General features: G+C 37.3%; 1 protein-coding gene across 1 annotated transcript in view; it reads left to right on the forward strand.

The window, feature by feature from the left end:
• The window catches only part of LOC101874935 (cadherin-6), a 99194-nt gene extending 84947 nt beyond the window's left edge, over positions 1 to 14247 (forward strand). Inside the window, exons 8-12 of the mRNA XM_005149945.3 lie at positions 4190 to 4326; positions 8828 to 8949; positions 9730 to 9847; positions 9935 to 10186; positions 13757 to 14247. Of these exons, the coding sequence (XP_005150002.1) occupies positions 4190 to 4326; positions 8828 to 8949; positions 9730 to 9847; positions 9935 to 10186; positions 13757 to 14247 (1120 nt within the window). The remainder of the gene's footprint in view (positions 1 to 4189; positions 4327 to 8827; positions 8950 to 9729; positions 9848 to 9934; positions 10187 to 13756) is intronic.
• The last annotated feature ends 743 nt before the right edge of the window (positions 14248 to 14990 follow it).

The following is a 14990-nucleotide window of genomic DNA, read 5'->3' on the forward strand; positions in this document are numbered from 1 at the left end:
AGTGGAAAACTTGTCTCCTTTATACTCTAATAACATGCAACAGCAAGGTGAAAGGAAAAAAAAATGAGGAAGGGGCTAGAGCAATACAAATAAACACAGCAAGAAGAAACATGAAAATCAGTGAAAGGAGAAGAAAATCATCAGAGAGCAGTAGCCTAAGAGATGTTAGCTTGCAACAAATGTAATTTTGTGGTGCTAATATCCTGAGTATCTCCTAGAATTTAGGGGCATGGGTTGACTCTGCATCTTTTTGACAGGGTGATTTTATTTTTTTCCATCATGCAATAGAGATGCTAAATCTGATTTTCACTTTGAGCTTCAGGGAAGATGCAATTAGACTGTATATATATGACTTGTCACTTGCTTGTCAATTTTTCTTGACAGTTAAAAATAAAATCTTTAGACACTTGATATTACAATGAAAACCCTCTATTTTCTCCTCTCCGTGAGTGAAGTTTTCTCTTTTTAAACAATCTGAGTCCTAACTCTGTTAGATGAAAGCCCCTTTGATCTTCCATTAAAGGAAACCTTCACAGTATCATTATGAAAATGCATTATGAAAAATTCACACACACATCCCTTCCTGACCCACAAATCTTCCTGACTTGTGGTTACTTTAGACAGCAAGCTGCTGAACATCAGAAGACGATGAAGCTACAGCAAAATATGAAGCGGATACCTGCCCTGGTTGTAAGACTGTGTAATCATTCATGACCTGTGTATTGGTAGAGTTACATTTCATCAGTTCAGCCCTTATAAATAAGCTTTACTTGTAGTGTGACATTAAGAAAATACAAAAATACATTGATAGATGCTTGGCAATATTTGGGTATCCATTCATGTACAGTTACATTAATACACTCCTGAGTAACGCTCCACTGTCCTGCTGTGTTATAAAAAGAAGTTTTTCATTCTGCTTGTGTTTGCTCTAAACTGAAATGTTATGAACCACTGCATAATGAAAAAAAAAACAACTAAAGAAAAACCAATGCTGCCATTGGCACTGCTGTATTGTACATCAGATCTTTGTAAATTGCTAGCTGAGTTTTTTTGCTATGGTAACTCCTCAGAGGCATAATGAAGTTCATCAGTCACTGGAACTGTCTCCCTGCTGTGATTTGATTTACTAAAGTATCCCAGATGAAAATGATCTGCAAACAAATATAAGGCTTAATTTTGTTTGTGTATTTTACTGACAACATATTTGCATGTGTTAGATTCTCTCTTTCACCCTCCCCTTCTTCCTGTTATGTACAAGGAGAAACTAAAATCTACATACCTTTTAACTTCTTACCTTGTCAATTCCTCAAGGCCTGAAAGGAATGAAGTCCTGAAATCTGACAAATATTCACCAGTAATTTCATTAAATAAATGTAAAAATGGGTTTGATGTTGCCTGCTTAATTCTTACTGGGTTATGATCTGTAAGTCAGAATCACCACCAATTCAACATAATTAACAGCCCCTGATCAAAAGAGACCAGATTATATAAACTGAGAAACAGAAGTGACAGTCTAGCTTATTAAAATCATCCTTCTGGTCCAGGGTTAATGGTATAATTAGAATATACTTTAACTGCATTGATTTTGTATGTATTTTCTTTTGAATATGAAGAAATAAAATTAGCATTTCATTAAGAAGCTGTTCTCTGGCTTGTTTTTTGGTTTTTGGTTTGTTTTGTTGGGTTTTTTTTTGTGACTTTAATTTTCCACTGTACAAATGACTGAATGTACATAGTTTTACAAGGACTTAGATTTTATAATTTTTAGTATGTCAAAGAAGTTCTCAGTGTTACAGCTCTGGCAACCTTAGTTTCCAGAAACTAAAAAGTCCAGAACAATTTTTGGCTTTTTGTTTGTTTTTGGTTTTTTTTTCTTCCAGATACTGTATCACAGATTGTATTTGAGCGATCTTATAAACATAGTGATTGCAATATCACCAGTCATTAAAATGTGCTAAGGCAACAAGACATTTTAAGTCCATTCATAACATGGAGCATGAGCAAAAAAATAAACGAAGGAAAAAAAACCCCACAACAAACAAAGGAACAACTCATGCCTAAAGCTAGTTTCTTACTTAAATGTCTTGCTGAATAAGAGCCTGAAACATACTATCGCAGTTGGCTGGAATAGCTAAACTATGCAAAATCCTGATATTTAATTTCAAATAGGAGCACGAAATCTAGATTTACTGCAAAATGGAAATACCAAAGTATTTCAGCTGAAAGATATGGAAATGAGATACAGAATATCTGAAAAATAATTGAATTCACAAAACACCAACATAATATCCTATAAAAGCCTGAATGGATGAAAGTTAAAATGAAATGTTTACCATATCAAATACTCAGTCAAAATATAAGAGAGTCAGACTGGTTTGTATAAACTTATTTCCATCAAGCATTTCAGCTAAGTCAACAGAATCAGATGTGCTATTTAGATTTGAATAAAACAACACAGCTTGCTGGAGCTGTCCCATCCATTAGCACTGCCTATTACGTACCTCCTCACATAATCTTTTCAAGCTGATGGTAACATTACAATGCTACATAAAGGATCTACGTTAGTGACACCATAGCTGACTTGTGCAGCTGAAATTGCAGTACTGTTAGTCAAGTGACAGCAATAAATAAAAACTAAATTGACACCTGAAAAACTAACTAGGTGTGTCTGTGCAAGTCCTACTGGAAAAAAAAAAAAAAGTTAGCTTTTCATGAGAGTACCTCTGACTCTCATTGGTTGTTTCCATAGGAATTTAATGTGGAAAGAGAAAAACAATTTAGTGCAAATAATTCATATTTGTTATTTGTTTAGAAAGGTAGGTTACACTAAAATTCTTATGTTAGAATAAGGCAAATCTACTTTGCTGCGGATATATCCCATTCTTTTTGATTTCAAAGAAAAAAAAATGCAATTACAAGATAATTAGCAAGTTAGTTCATTTTAAACCTTTGTCAGAATCATGTTTCAACTAGACTCTTCTATTCCCTCTTTCTTTCATGCCAGATCTTTCCGAAACACTGCACAGGCATTGGGAAATCTGTGCAGAGTGAGCAACTTGTCACACAGCTGCTCCTAGGGTGCAGCAGGGAATAGAAATTTTTCTTCAGTCTCTACATTCCCCTCAATTCTCTAGTGGGAGTAAACTCTGCAAGTCATCCTCCTGGACAAGTTTTCATCTGACTGCATACCAGTTCAGCCATGTCTTTATCCCTGTCTGGACACAAGAGGCAGCAGTTGTCTTATCTCCATCAACCTGTCCTGCAAGGAGACCAAGGGCCTCGTAGGACTCTATCCTATATTGTACAACAGCACACACTTGGGCTTGAAACGAGAACAAAATAATGCAACTGCATTCTTGTTTTAGCAACATCAGAGACATATTTCTGTCAAAACCTCCATAATTTCTGCAAGACTTTTCATGATAGATTAAACCAAACCACAGTATTAGGATCAAGGTGGCAGCATGCTCTCCTGTGAACTGGACAGCTGTGCTTTTAAAGTTGGAGCCAGTTCAGCAGAAAAAAGTGAAAGGTCAGGTTGAAAATTTCAATCTGTTTATAGACACTGAGCTTCTCCAGAGCCTGTTAGCATTCACTTTCACATTTAGATACCATCAACCAGGGCTGAGCATGTTGGTTTTAATGAACTACAGCAAACCTTTATGTGATACATACCATAGAATAATGAATATCTATTCCATGCTGACTTGTTTGGGGGCAGAAGACAGTCTTTTTAAACACTGGGAAGTCAAAGACAGAAATGCACCCCAGCTGTCAAACTTTATCTCAGAAATTATTTGGAACAGTTTAGATATCAAACCATAGAAACAGGAGTTTATAAAGGGAAAGCCAACTCAGCCTTAAAATAGACTTCATATCTTTCAGGACTCAGACTTCACATTTCTCACTAAAAACAAAGCTTTGATGATTCTCAGAGGAATGTAAATTCTGCAGTAATTCATTTATTCAGTGACAGTGCTCCACCTTCTAAATCAAGCCTCCAATGTGTCATTATGTAGTAGCTCGAGACCAGCTCTTTGTGTGAATATATAAAGACTCTTAATCCTGTGCTGAAAACAAAAGGCAAACCCATTTACTAGCTGTTTGATGTCTAGTCCTAGAAAATGGTTGAAGAACATAAAAATTAAAAGGAAAGCATTTGCCTAATACACTTTCTCTGTATTTGCAGGTATTCTGTAGATCGACACACTGATATGGACAGAGTGTTCAACATCAATTCAGGAAACGGTTCGATATTTACTTCAAAACTCCTTGACCGGGAAACACTGCTATGGCACAACATTACAGTAATAGCAGCAGAGATCAGTAAGTCAAACCTATATACCATTGCTGTCTCTGATGTAATGAATTTAGCCTTCTAGCTGAGCATGTGGAAAAGCACAGCTGGACAGATGTCAGGTTTTATGTATAGTCCACTCAATGCTAATGAAGAAGCGGAAACTCTGCAAAAAGTGGTCTGCAATTTTGTGTTTACTAGGGAAGCAGTTTATGAAGGAGTAACTGAGCTGAGTAGGGAGAAAAGGCAACAATTGTGTGTTTTCTAATCAGTAATAGGCATTTTTAATTTTGAACATGACTGTTGGATATTGAAACTCGCATTGGAAGTGCACCTAAAGAATACTTACTTGACACCAGCTTTCCTTATTGTGCAGATCTTTTTAAAACTGAAAGCTGATGTGAAACAATACTACTGAGGCAAGCACAGGGGTTACGTGAAAGCATAGTGAGCTAGACTCTACAGGAATGATGTTTCTTAATATTTTTGTCTTTCTTTTGAAAGTTTGCCTATCTTAATGCTACATATGTGGTTTCAGCATACCAAACACTGACTTCTTGCTGACTGTTAGTCAGGTGTTTGTGTTTTTATTAAGTCTGAAGAAGTGATGATAGGTCAAGAGTTGTACACTACAGATAGCTCCTGGATAGAGGAGGAAGATGAAAACCACCTAAAAAGGAAAGAACAGCAGAATATCTAGGAAGCACAGTTGCATTGACCTCAGCAAAGCTGAAATAATATAAAATATACAAAATTGCATACTACCTGAAAATCAGCTTAGCATCTATATGAAATACTCATTTAGTTCCTTGACTTCACCCCTAAGAACAGACCTTCTGCTGGACCACCACAACCAAACCTCTTGTGTCTTGACAGAGGACTCTGTCTTAATTACTCTTCAGTTTGGATCTTTCCTGGCCACAAAAAGCTACTCCCCAGGGTGTGCTTCACTGAGCCTAGACCAAATTTTGCATAACTAGGGTAGATGCCTTCCAAAGATAATTTTCTTGGTGGAAACACAGCTACTGTTTAAACAAGCCTTTGTCTGATCCAGGCTACTTCACTAATTTTAGTCTCAAGAAACTGGTTAATGTTCCTAGGCAAAACCAGTAATTTCTAGCAAGGTTACCTGAAGTCCCATTCCACTAAATTCCAGCTGATCTCTAATAGCGCTCAGTGACATACTATCACACAACAAACTCCTGGTATATTTCACTGAAGTTATCTAAAAGAAATATCCAGTCAAGTTACAGGCAGGATGTGCAGTCAGATGCACGGGTGCTCCCTTTAATATGCAGAAAAGATAAAGCCATAAAGAGAAACATGTTTCAGTGCAACTGTTCGCAGCTTCCTTTTACAGTAGAAAAAAAAGAAAAAAGTACAGAAGTTGTTTGGCCTTTAATTGTCTAGAATTGTCAGTAAGTGTAGATAGCTCAATTTTTTTATGTTCTTTTTCACAGTATGAGGTATAGTGTGCTCAGCAGCCCAGAGAATTATGCTGTGAACGCTGCAGACATATAGCTGGTGAAACATGGGGTCAGTACATCTGCCATAGTTCGAAGGCAAACTGGCAATAAAATTCAGTACACAAAGCTACTCATTCACAGCTGCAGAATTACAGCTGATTTACCAGAGAGAATCCCTGGAGTATTCTTAAATATTCTTTCTTAACCCTTAAGGTTAAATCAAACATTGGCAGGACTTTGAGGCTGTATTCAGAAAAAAGAACTGTAGCAGTTTGGTTGCTGGCTCAACAGAAAACATATCACTACAGAGATGAACAGATGTAAGCAGTTTGTTGAGTCTGTAGAGCTTTGTTTTGGAGATGGAACCCAGTTGTAATTAAAGGATAATAAAATAATTAAATTACACCAATTAATTTGCAAAAAAAAAAAAAATCAAAAGATGACAAAAAAAGGCTTAAAGATGTGTATATATATTTCGACTTACACTTCCATTAGATCAGAAGAAAGGCCCATGCCCATAGAGCATAGAGGGGTTTTATGACATTTCTGTTTATTACAGTATCATTTTAAATTTTGAGAATCTTAAGCATGTAGGAGTAAAATGAAAAGATGTGGTTCATGGTTCAAAAAGCAGAAAAGAAAACAACTGTAACTCTTAAGAGAAGAAGAAATACATTTGCCAATATATTTGAATGTATTAGAAAGGTATGCCTTTATAAAATAGTCTTGTCGATAGTCCTGCAACTTCAAATGAGTACCTTTGATTTCTATTATAAAAATTCAACATTTGTACTGATGTATTTTAGCATAGCATTCAGCCTAATCTATCTTATACATAAACTGTTATTTAATGCACTGAATGAATTTAGCCCAATGGTTCATATTAGAAAGTGGTTTATGCCCAATGGAATCATATTAACTTCAATGGGACTGTGGAGCTTTGAAGCACAATATTTTGTCAAAATGACTGAGCTCTGTAATACAAATATAGAGTGCCAATTTTGGAGAAGGCTTTTTCAGACGTATAAAAGTATGATAAACACAGTAATAGGACTTTTATTAAAGCCTAACTCAACAAGCTACTATAATGAATGCTTGTAGAAGTATACAGAGTCTTAGATTGGCTGTATTTTATTGCACTTTTTTTTCCCATTTGGATCATTGGTTAAAATGCATTAATAAACTATATTAATATGGGTAGGAAATTAACGTAGCAAAACTCAGTGTGAGCCCTCATGAAATGGAGGGGGGATGTATTTATTTTAAATGAAACTAATTTCAATTACATTCATTCCCTTATAGATTTCACTCTCTCACATTCCCACACCCACATACTCCCAGGCATGCACGTGGGTATGTCTGGGTGACCTGGCCTAGACAATTTTTATGTCATGTAGAGCACAAAAGGCAGAGATTGAGTCCTGGAAAAGTCTTTTGTTTTCCCTTTGCCTGGTGTTGACAAAATGGTTTGCAGGCAGATCGTGTACCTTTTAGGAGTCAATGGTGCCTTTTTGCCTCAGAATATTGACTATTTTGCCATTCTAGCCAGCTCCTAGGCAAGACTGCTGCCTGTTGCCTTTCTTCCTTATTTCTTCATGAAAGCTTCAGGACTAAAGCCTGTCTCACCCCAACAGCAAAAAGAATGGTCCAACAGGATAAGGAATGGTCTATACAACTTGGTGCATTTACAAACTTTTTAATTTTTATTTAGAAAGATGACAATATTTTCTTCAGTATTTTATGCTCAAGAATATTCTTGTCATCTTCAAACTTTTGGTAGTATACAGTCTCTATAGGGAAAAAAACATGTTTACATGTGGGGATCTGCAGATTCTATATAGTGCTTCTGTCCTTCAATGGTATCTTTTAGTGTTAACTTTATAATATCAGCCAAATGAATTCACAACAGATTAGAAAATATTTGTGATCACAGCCATGGTTGCTATTTCTGTAACATAATTATATATATAATATATGTGATATATATATAATATATATATAAAATACAATTATCATAACTTAAGGAACTCTGTCCCAAGATTCGTAGGGGACAGAATATTATATATGAGGTGGAGAGGGAAAAAAAAGTCACTCAATCCAATCTTCACAACTTTTCATTCTTCCTGTTAAGGAAGGGACTGGTGAAGCAGTGGTGAGGCCAGACCTTCAATACTGTGTTCAGTTCTGGGCCCTTCATTACAAGAGAGACATTGAGGTCCTAGAACAGGTCCAAAGAAGGGCAACAAAGCTGCTGAAGGGTCTGAAGCACAAGTCTGATAAGGAAGGGTTGAAGGAACTGGGGTTGTTTAGTCTGGAGAAGGGAAGGCTCATGGGGACCTTATAGCTCTCTACAACTACCTGAAAGGAGGATAGAGCAGGGGGGTGACTGGTCTCTTTTCCCAATAACAAGTGACAGGACAAGAGGTAAAGGCCTCAAGCTGTGCCAGGGGAGGATTAGACTGGATATTAGAAAAGATTTCTTCACCAAAAAGGTAGTCAGGCATTGGAACAGGATGTCCAAGTAAGTGGTAGAATCACTGTCCCTGGAAGTGTTCAGGAAATGTGTTGACAAGGCCCATACAGATATGGTTTAGTGGTGGGCTTGGCAATCCTGGAGTAGTAGTAGGACTTTATGATCATAAAGGTCTTTTCCAACCTAGTTGTTTCTATGATTCTACGAATATGTTCTAGAAACTTTGTTGCCACAAAACTGTATTAGGTTAATTAACATATTTAATTTAATTCCAGAATTATATTTATGTATATGTAGATTTCACACATGCATTCATAATCATTTGGAACATTCAAAAGAGTTTGTAAATCCAGGACTCCCACCCAATCTTAAATGTATAGTTTACACAGAATCAGAGTAATGATAACACAGCATGATTTGTGGAATTCACCCTATCATGCATTCCCAAGAAATCAACAGAATATGAGTGGAGTATTGTGACTAAAGATAATTTAAGGCACTGAGCCCACAAGTCTGTCCTTTTCTCCTCCTGCACTGAGTCAGTAGCTGAGCTAAATAAAATCTTTCATCTTTCTGATTTTATCATTTCAGACAACCCAAAACAAAGTAGCCGTGTCCCAGTGTTCATTAAGGTTTTGGATATAAATGACAATGCTCCAGAGTTTGCCATGTTTTACGAGACCTTTGTCTGTGAAAATGCAAAGGCAGAACAGGTATGATGCTTACTTGTAATAAGAAAATGTACCAAATTTATTGAGTTTTGCTACTACTCTTTCATTGCCTCATCAAGAGGTATAATTTGCATTGCATCACATCACATTGTTAGGTTTGCAAAGTTAAACTAAAGAGTGGCTTCACAGTATCTGATTACACTTCGTATTCTTGCAGGCAATGCGACAATATGTTTTAGACTGCTGATTTTTGTACTGCACCTTGTTATCCCTGATTAATTTTTATTCTGTAATTCTCTGCTTTATTAAGGCACCTCCACTGCCTCCTTCAAGTTTCAGGTTCGTATTTGTTACAGGTCATGTCTGTGATATAACTATTTCCTGCCATATAATTTTCACACTACCAGTCCTATTGCTAAATGGTTCAAAGAAGCAAATAATTTGGAAGATTCAGACAAACAATTACCGTGATACGAGATTTGGGTAGTCAGCTTGGACTGTCTCACCTTTTATCTCTATTTCTTGTCACATGCAAAGGTTTGCTACCCATCTGGAGGGGCATCAGCTCAAGACTGCTCTTGAATTCAATATGATTTTCCTGCCAACTTTCAAATTCATCATGTTACAGGCTGGTGGTATGGGCTACAATAGTGTGGTGATCCTAATTAACATCAGCAGCACATGGATATTTTTTATTAAGCTAGCCATAGCAGCATCAGCTGCCTTAAAGCAGAAGAAAAAATGAAAAGATTGCTTTACAATCATAAAGTACATAAATGACACTTATTGATTTTGAAGATAATTTTGTTCTTATTGTTTCAGCTGATACAAACATTAAGTGCTGTTGATAAAGATGACCCTTACAGTGGACATCAGTTTTCATTCTCCTTAGCTCCTGAGGCCGCTACCACCTCAAACTTTACACTGCAGGACAACAGAGGTGAATTTCTTGGAAGATTTTTCTTTATTAACTCATCCTTGCTTTCAGTCTTCAGATGAAGATTTAATGCCTGCTTTGTGTTTCCAGACAACACAGCAGGGATTTTCACCCGAAAAAACAGATATAACCGGCATGAAATGAGTACGTACTTCTTGCCAGTGGTAATATCAGACAATGACTACCCTATCCAAAGCAGCACTGAAACAGTGACTATTCGAGTATGTGCTTGTGACCACCGAGGAAAGATGTTGTCCTGTAATGCTGAAGCCTTGATTCATCCCACTGGTCTAAGCACTGGGGCTCTTATTGCCATTCTTCTCTGTATCATTATATTACTTGGTAAGTAGCTCAGAGGCATTTTCTTCTTTTCATGGTTATTTTGCATTGCTACAAGTGATTATAACAAGGCTAGGACAAGAACAAAGCGAAGACATCCTTGTTTTATCCTGCTTTTTTTATTACTGTACTTCCTCCTCTGAGGGTCACTTACACATATGGCGTGCAGAACACATCTAAGATATCTAGAAGTTTGCAATGTCAAAACAAGAGGAGGCAACTGAGCTCCACCCTCTGGTCAATGGAAGAAGATAGGCACTTATAGAGAGACACTGATCCCATCCTCATATTGTTATGTGAGGCGGATCAGACTAAACTAATGCAGGTGTCTATTTCTTGCTGACCACAGAAGGAGGACAGGTAACTCCATTTTAAAAAACTAACTTCCCACATGTAAACTGAGGAGAAACAAGTCTCAGTGCTTCTGTTGTGTCGAAAAAGGATGCTGAAATGGAGTGGCTACTAAAGCACTCCCTCAAAAGCTGTAGAGTCATCCTTTTCAAACACCTGCAAATACGAACAAGTTGGATCCTGAATGTGGAGAATATACAGATCTCTGGATACAGCACTTACAGGTGGTCAACTTTTTTTTTTAATAAAAATAAAAGATTGGAAAATCTCTCACATTCCTTTCAGGTTTCACCCATTTTGCACAGGACAAACAATCAGTCCCTTGGCCATTAGCCAAAGTCTGTTCATCTGGGGAGAACTGCATGATACAGGCAGCTCTCAGGGAGATGATGTTAGTCACCTTTAATCTGGCTAAGAAAGAAGGGAGTCAGGCCAGTTTTATAGCAGTAGGGCCAAGCAGGGGCGAAAACGTTTCCTCAATGATTCTGCTTCTTTCTACTACACTCATATTTTCCTTGAACATGTTCATCACCATTGCAGAATCACCCTGATCTTTACTATTAGCAAAATTTCCTTCTCCAGTGATGAGTTAAAGACTATGTTGTGATTCTCAGACTTTGGCAATATAGTCATGGTTTGCCCAAATAAGCACTATCCCATTTTCATAAAAGATTACCACAATAACAATCTTACCCTTAATTCACCATTAAATTAATTTTTCAAAGCATATCTTTTCCTCCAAGAGCTGAGATCACTTTGTATCAAGTTCCTTACCAGAAAAAGAAATCTAATGCTCAGGTTAGTCTTGCACTTGTTAGTACAACTGTGCTCATTAATATCAATTTGACATTAAATGATTTTCTGGTTTATGTCAATTGAAAATAAGTGATTCTGTGTGCTAAGCAGCACTTTATGTCTATTACTGTTCACGCCGCCATGCACCATAAGCAGATGTTCAATTAACTCAGCTATATAATTTTCTATTTTCAGACTAGTTGCAGGGTTTAAATGTGCAACCACTGCTGACTGTAAAACAATATTCTGGCAGACCCAAACCACAGCTTAAAGGTTAGCGGCAATAAAAAATGCCTGTGACCTGCTAGGTTTAGTTGCAATTTAAGTATGTCTAGAAGCTTATCAGGAGACCTCAGATACTGCTCAACACTGACATGCAAATAAAGGTTATGTGCTTTAACATAGAACTTCTAATGTTTTGGGGTTTTTTTTCTGCAAGTTCAGCATAAAAAAAAGTCCAAGTATCAGAGGAGTGGCATAACCAAAGTCTCATCCCTGCATATTCTGAGTAACACCTTTTTGTTGATGATATTTCAGCAACCCTTCCACATAAAAGCTATCACTCCTATGATATTATTCTCAGATAGTTCTACTGGTCACTATCCTGGGTGCCCATACAAAATTGAGACTGTGTTTCTCAAGTTCACAAAATTTTCTCCAGCACTCTCTATTTTCTCACATAGACCTTTCTCCAGTCCTCCCATGTAGTGTCACAGCTTTATGCTCTTAAGGAAGAGAATTCTCTCTTAATGCACTTTTACACAGCAGCACAAAGAAGCATCACTCAGATTAGGACCCTTATGTAACACCTTAAATAAATCCTCATCATTAGGATGAGAGCCTTAGGCTTTCACTATCTGAAACACTTCTCACCACCTACTTATTTCCTTTCAACTCATTAACTCATGTTTTCCCTTACTCACACTATTGCTATGGTAAAGACACAACAGGAATTACAGCAGTTTTCTTCTTTATCCTGTCTTCTTTGAATCCCTCCATAGTCAGTCAACTGGGAGCAAGAGCATAAGATTCTTCCACAAGGTGCTTGAGCACACCTACAGATAACATCTTGCTCTAAGCAATCCTGCAGGGGAATCCATCATTAAAATAAAATAGTCTTTTTGTCTGTTGAAGGAAGCTAATACAGACAGGTTACAATGGGCTAAAATTTTGTTTGAGGGATGACCTTAGTCCTTGACATTGCCCTTAGAAATATTATAAATGAAGAAGGTACTGCCAAAAACCAAGAAAAAGTCTTTAATGGTTACTGTGCTTTGACTCACACCATTTTAGAAATACATTATATGAAAGGTAATTTTGATCCACCTTATAATCTCATATCAATGAGCTTAGGTATTTTCTGATTTGCTTCACTATGAAAGAGCTATAAAGACAATAAGATGTGCCTTTTCTTGGAGTTTACACAGCAGAGCTTAAATACCAGGCACTGTGGACCTCAGACTGCCAAAGCAACCGTGACAGCAGCAATAAATCCATGCTCCTTTCTGCTGCTCATTTGTAAATATTCAGCCTTTCAGCATCCTAAAGTAGAATCCAGCTAAGAAATCTGAAATTAGCTTCTGAAGGACATGAAGTGTTGAACATATCTCCTTCCCTCTGTGTCTACTTCTCCATCAGTACCAGGATTATTATTGGGTAAAAATATTTAAATTTGGATCTTGGCTTTGGAGAATGTTCCTGCCCTTCAAATAAATTAAAAAAAAAACATGTATACAAGCATGCACTTTAGAATGAAAGGCATAAAATATCTGTTTGAGAAATCTCATGCTTTTGGCAGATTAAAATATACCATTACCATATCTCATCAGTCTAAGATTTAAGCCATTGCACTTTTTAAGGTGATGCACATTGTAAAAACATGCCAGTGAAGTTAATAAAACTTGGACCTTGTGATGTCTGAAAATCCACTCCATATTCAAATCTTTTTCTAGAGGAGGATAGATTTACTTATGAAGCTTTGCTAACCCTTTACCATAGCCCAATAGGTACTAGCTTTGTCCATAGCGCAAGTTGCATCTTCTCCCAGGGGTTCAAGGTAAATACCATTTGATGCTACTTATTTTGAAGAAAGTGTTTCTTCCTTCCCAGCTCTCATGAAACTAGTTCTGTTCTCAAGGCAACAGAACTACTGTATGACTCTGGGTAAAAATGGCCCTACTGACAAAAACACTCCACTTGGCTTCTTACAAGCTTGACATCTCCTTTCTCCTACTGCACATCTATGCCATTTCATCTCCCAGGGTACTCCCAGAGCATGCACAGCCTGAAAACCTGACATGCACATTTGCAGTTTTGCAAAACATCTTTAAAAACTTCATATTCAAGCAGAGGCACAGCACTTCTTCTGGATCTTAACAGATTTAGGGATTAACCTTCCCTTTCTCTTCCTGTTACTTTTGTTTCCAGTTACAGTGGTGCTTTTTGCAGCACTGAGAAGGCAGCGGAAAAAAGAGCCTTTGATTATTTCTAAAGAAGACATCAGAGACAACATTGTCAGTTATAATGATGAAGGTGGTGGAGAGGAAGATACCCAGGCATTTGATATCGGCACGCTGAGAAATCCCGAAGCCATAGACGATAATAAATTCCGCAGAGACATTGTGCCGGAAACACTTTTTATGCCACAGAGGACTGCCACAGCGCGAGATAACACGGATGTCAGAGATTTCATTAACCAAAGGTTAAAGGAAAATGATATAGATCCAACGGCACCCCCGTATGACTCGTTAGCAACCTACGCGTATGAAGGTAATGGTTCTGTGGCTGAGTCCCTCAGCTCCTTGGAGTCGGTGACTACGGATGGAGACCAGGACTATGATTACCTCAGTGACTGGGGACCTCGGTTTAAAAAGCTGGCAGATATGTATGGCGCAATGGACAGTGACAAAGACTCTTAATGTGTTGCCTTTTTTCTTTTCTTTTTTTTTGTTTCCATTCCTCATTTTCAGAAACAGCATTGAGAAATGTGAGGTGGCTATTTTTTCTATTTCTCCAGAGCCGTGTGAAAGGGTTCTCTGTGCTACCCACTCAGATTGTCTAATGATTGCAGTCTGTGTGGATCAGACATCAGAAAACTTTTTCTAGTATCATTTTATGAGCTTCCAAGAGGCAGAATTCTTATTTTTCACTGCATCCAGTTTACCAAGCCAATCTTAGAGGCACGGCAGTATTGGAGGGGAAAAAAAAAGGATCCGATGGGAGCAATGTTTTTACTTGTTCTGCTTATATTGTAAATTGGAATATACTACTGTTTAAGGTCACTTGCTCTTTTTACTTGTATTCAGACTATTCAGCTCAGATGACTGCTCTGTTGATTGTGTATTGCACATCCCAATGTAATGAGGTACCCTAGTTTACCCTATGTATTATAGCCAAAAGTAGTGGTGATGGAATGAAGGTTTTTTATACAAGTAGAATAAGCTGAGACAAAAAAACATCAAACATCCATTTTTCTCATTAGAAGGGTAGAAAGGCCTAATGGTCATTTAAACCTAAGTGTTTTTCTAGGACTTGTCATTGCCCCCAGTGCACTGAATCATACTATCACACACATATATATAGTTCATTGACCGCTATGTATATATCCTTCTGACCTAGCATTGCTGGAGAGATGTGTGCGCATGCATGTGTGTGTGATCAG

This window comes from Melopsittacus undulatus, chromosome 1 (genome assembly GCF_012275295.1).
Source record: "Melopsittacus undulatus isolate bMelUnd1 chromosome 1, bMelUnd1.mat.Z, whole genome shotgun sequence".
NCBI lineage: Eukaryota > Metazoa > Chordata > Aves > Psittaciformes > Psittaculidae > Melopsittacus > Melopsittacus undulatus.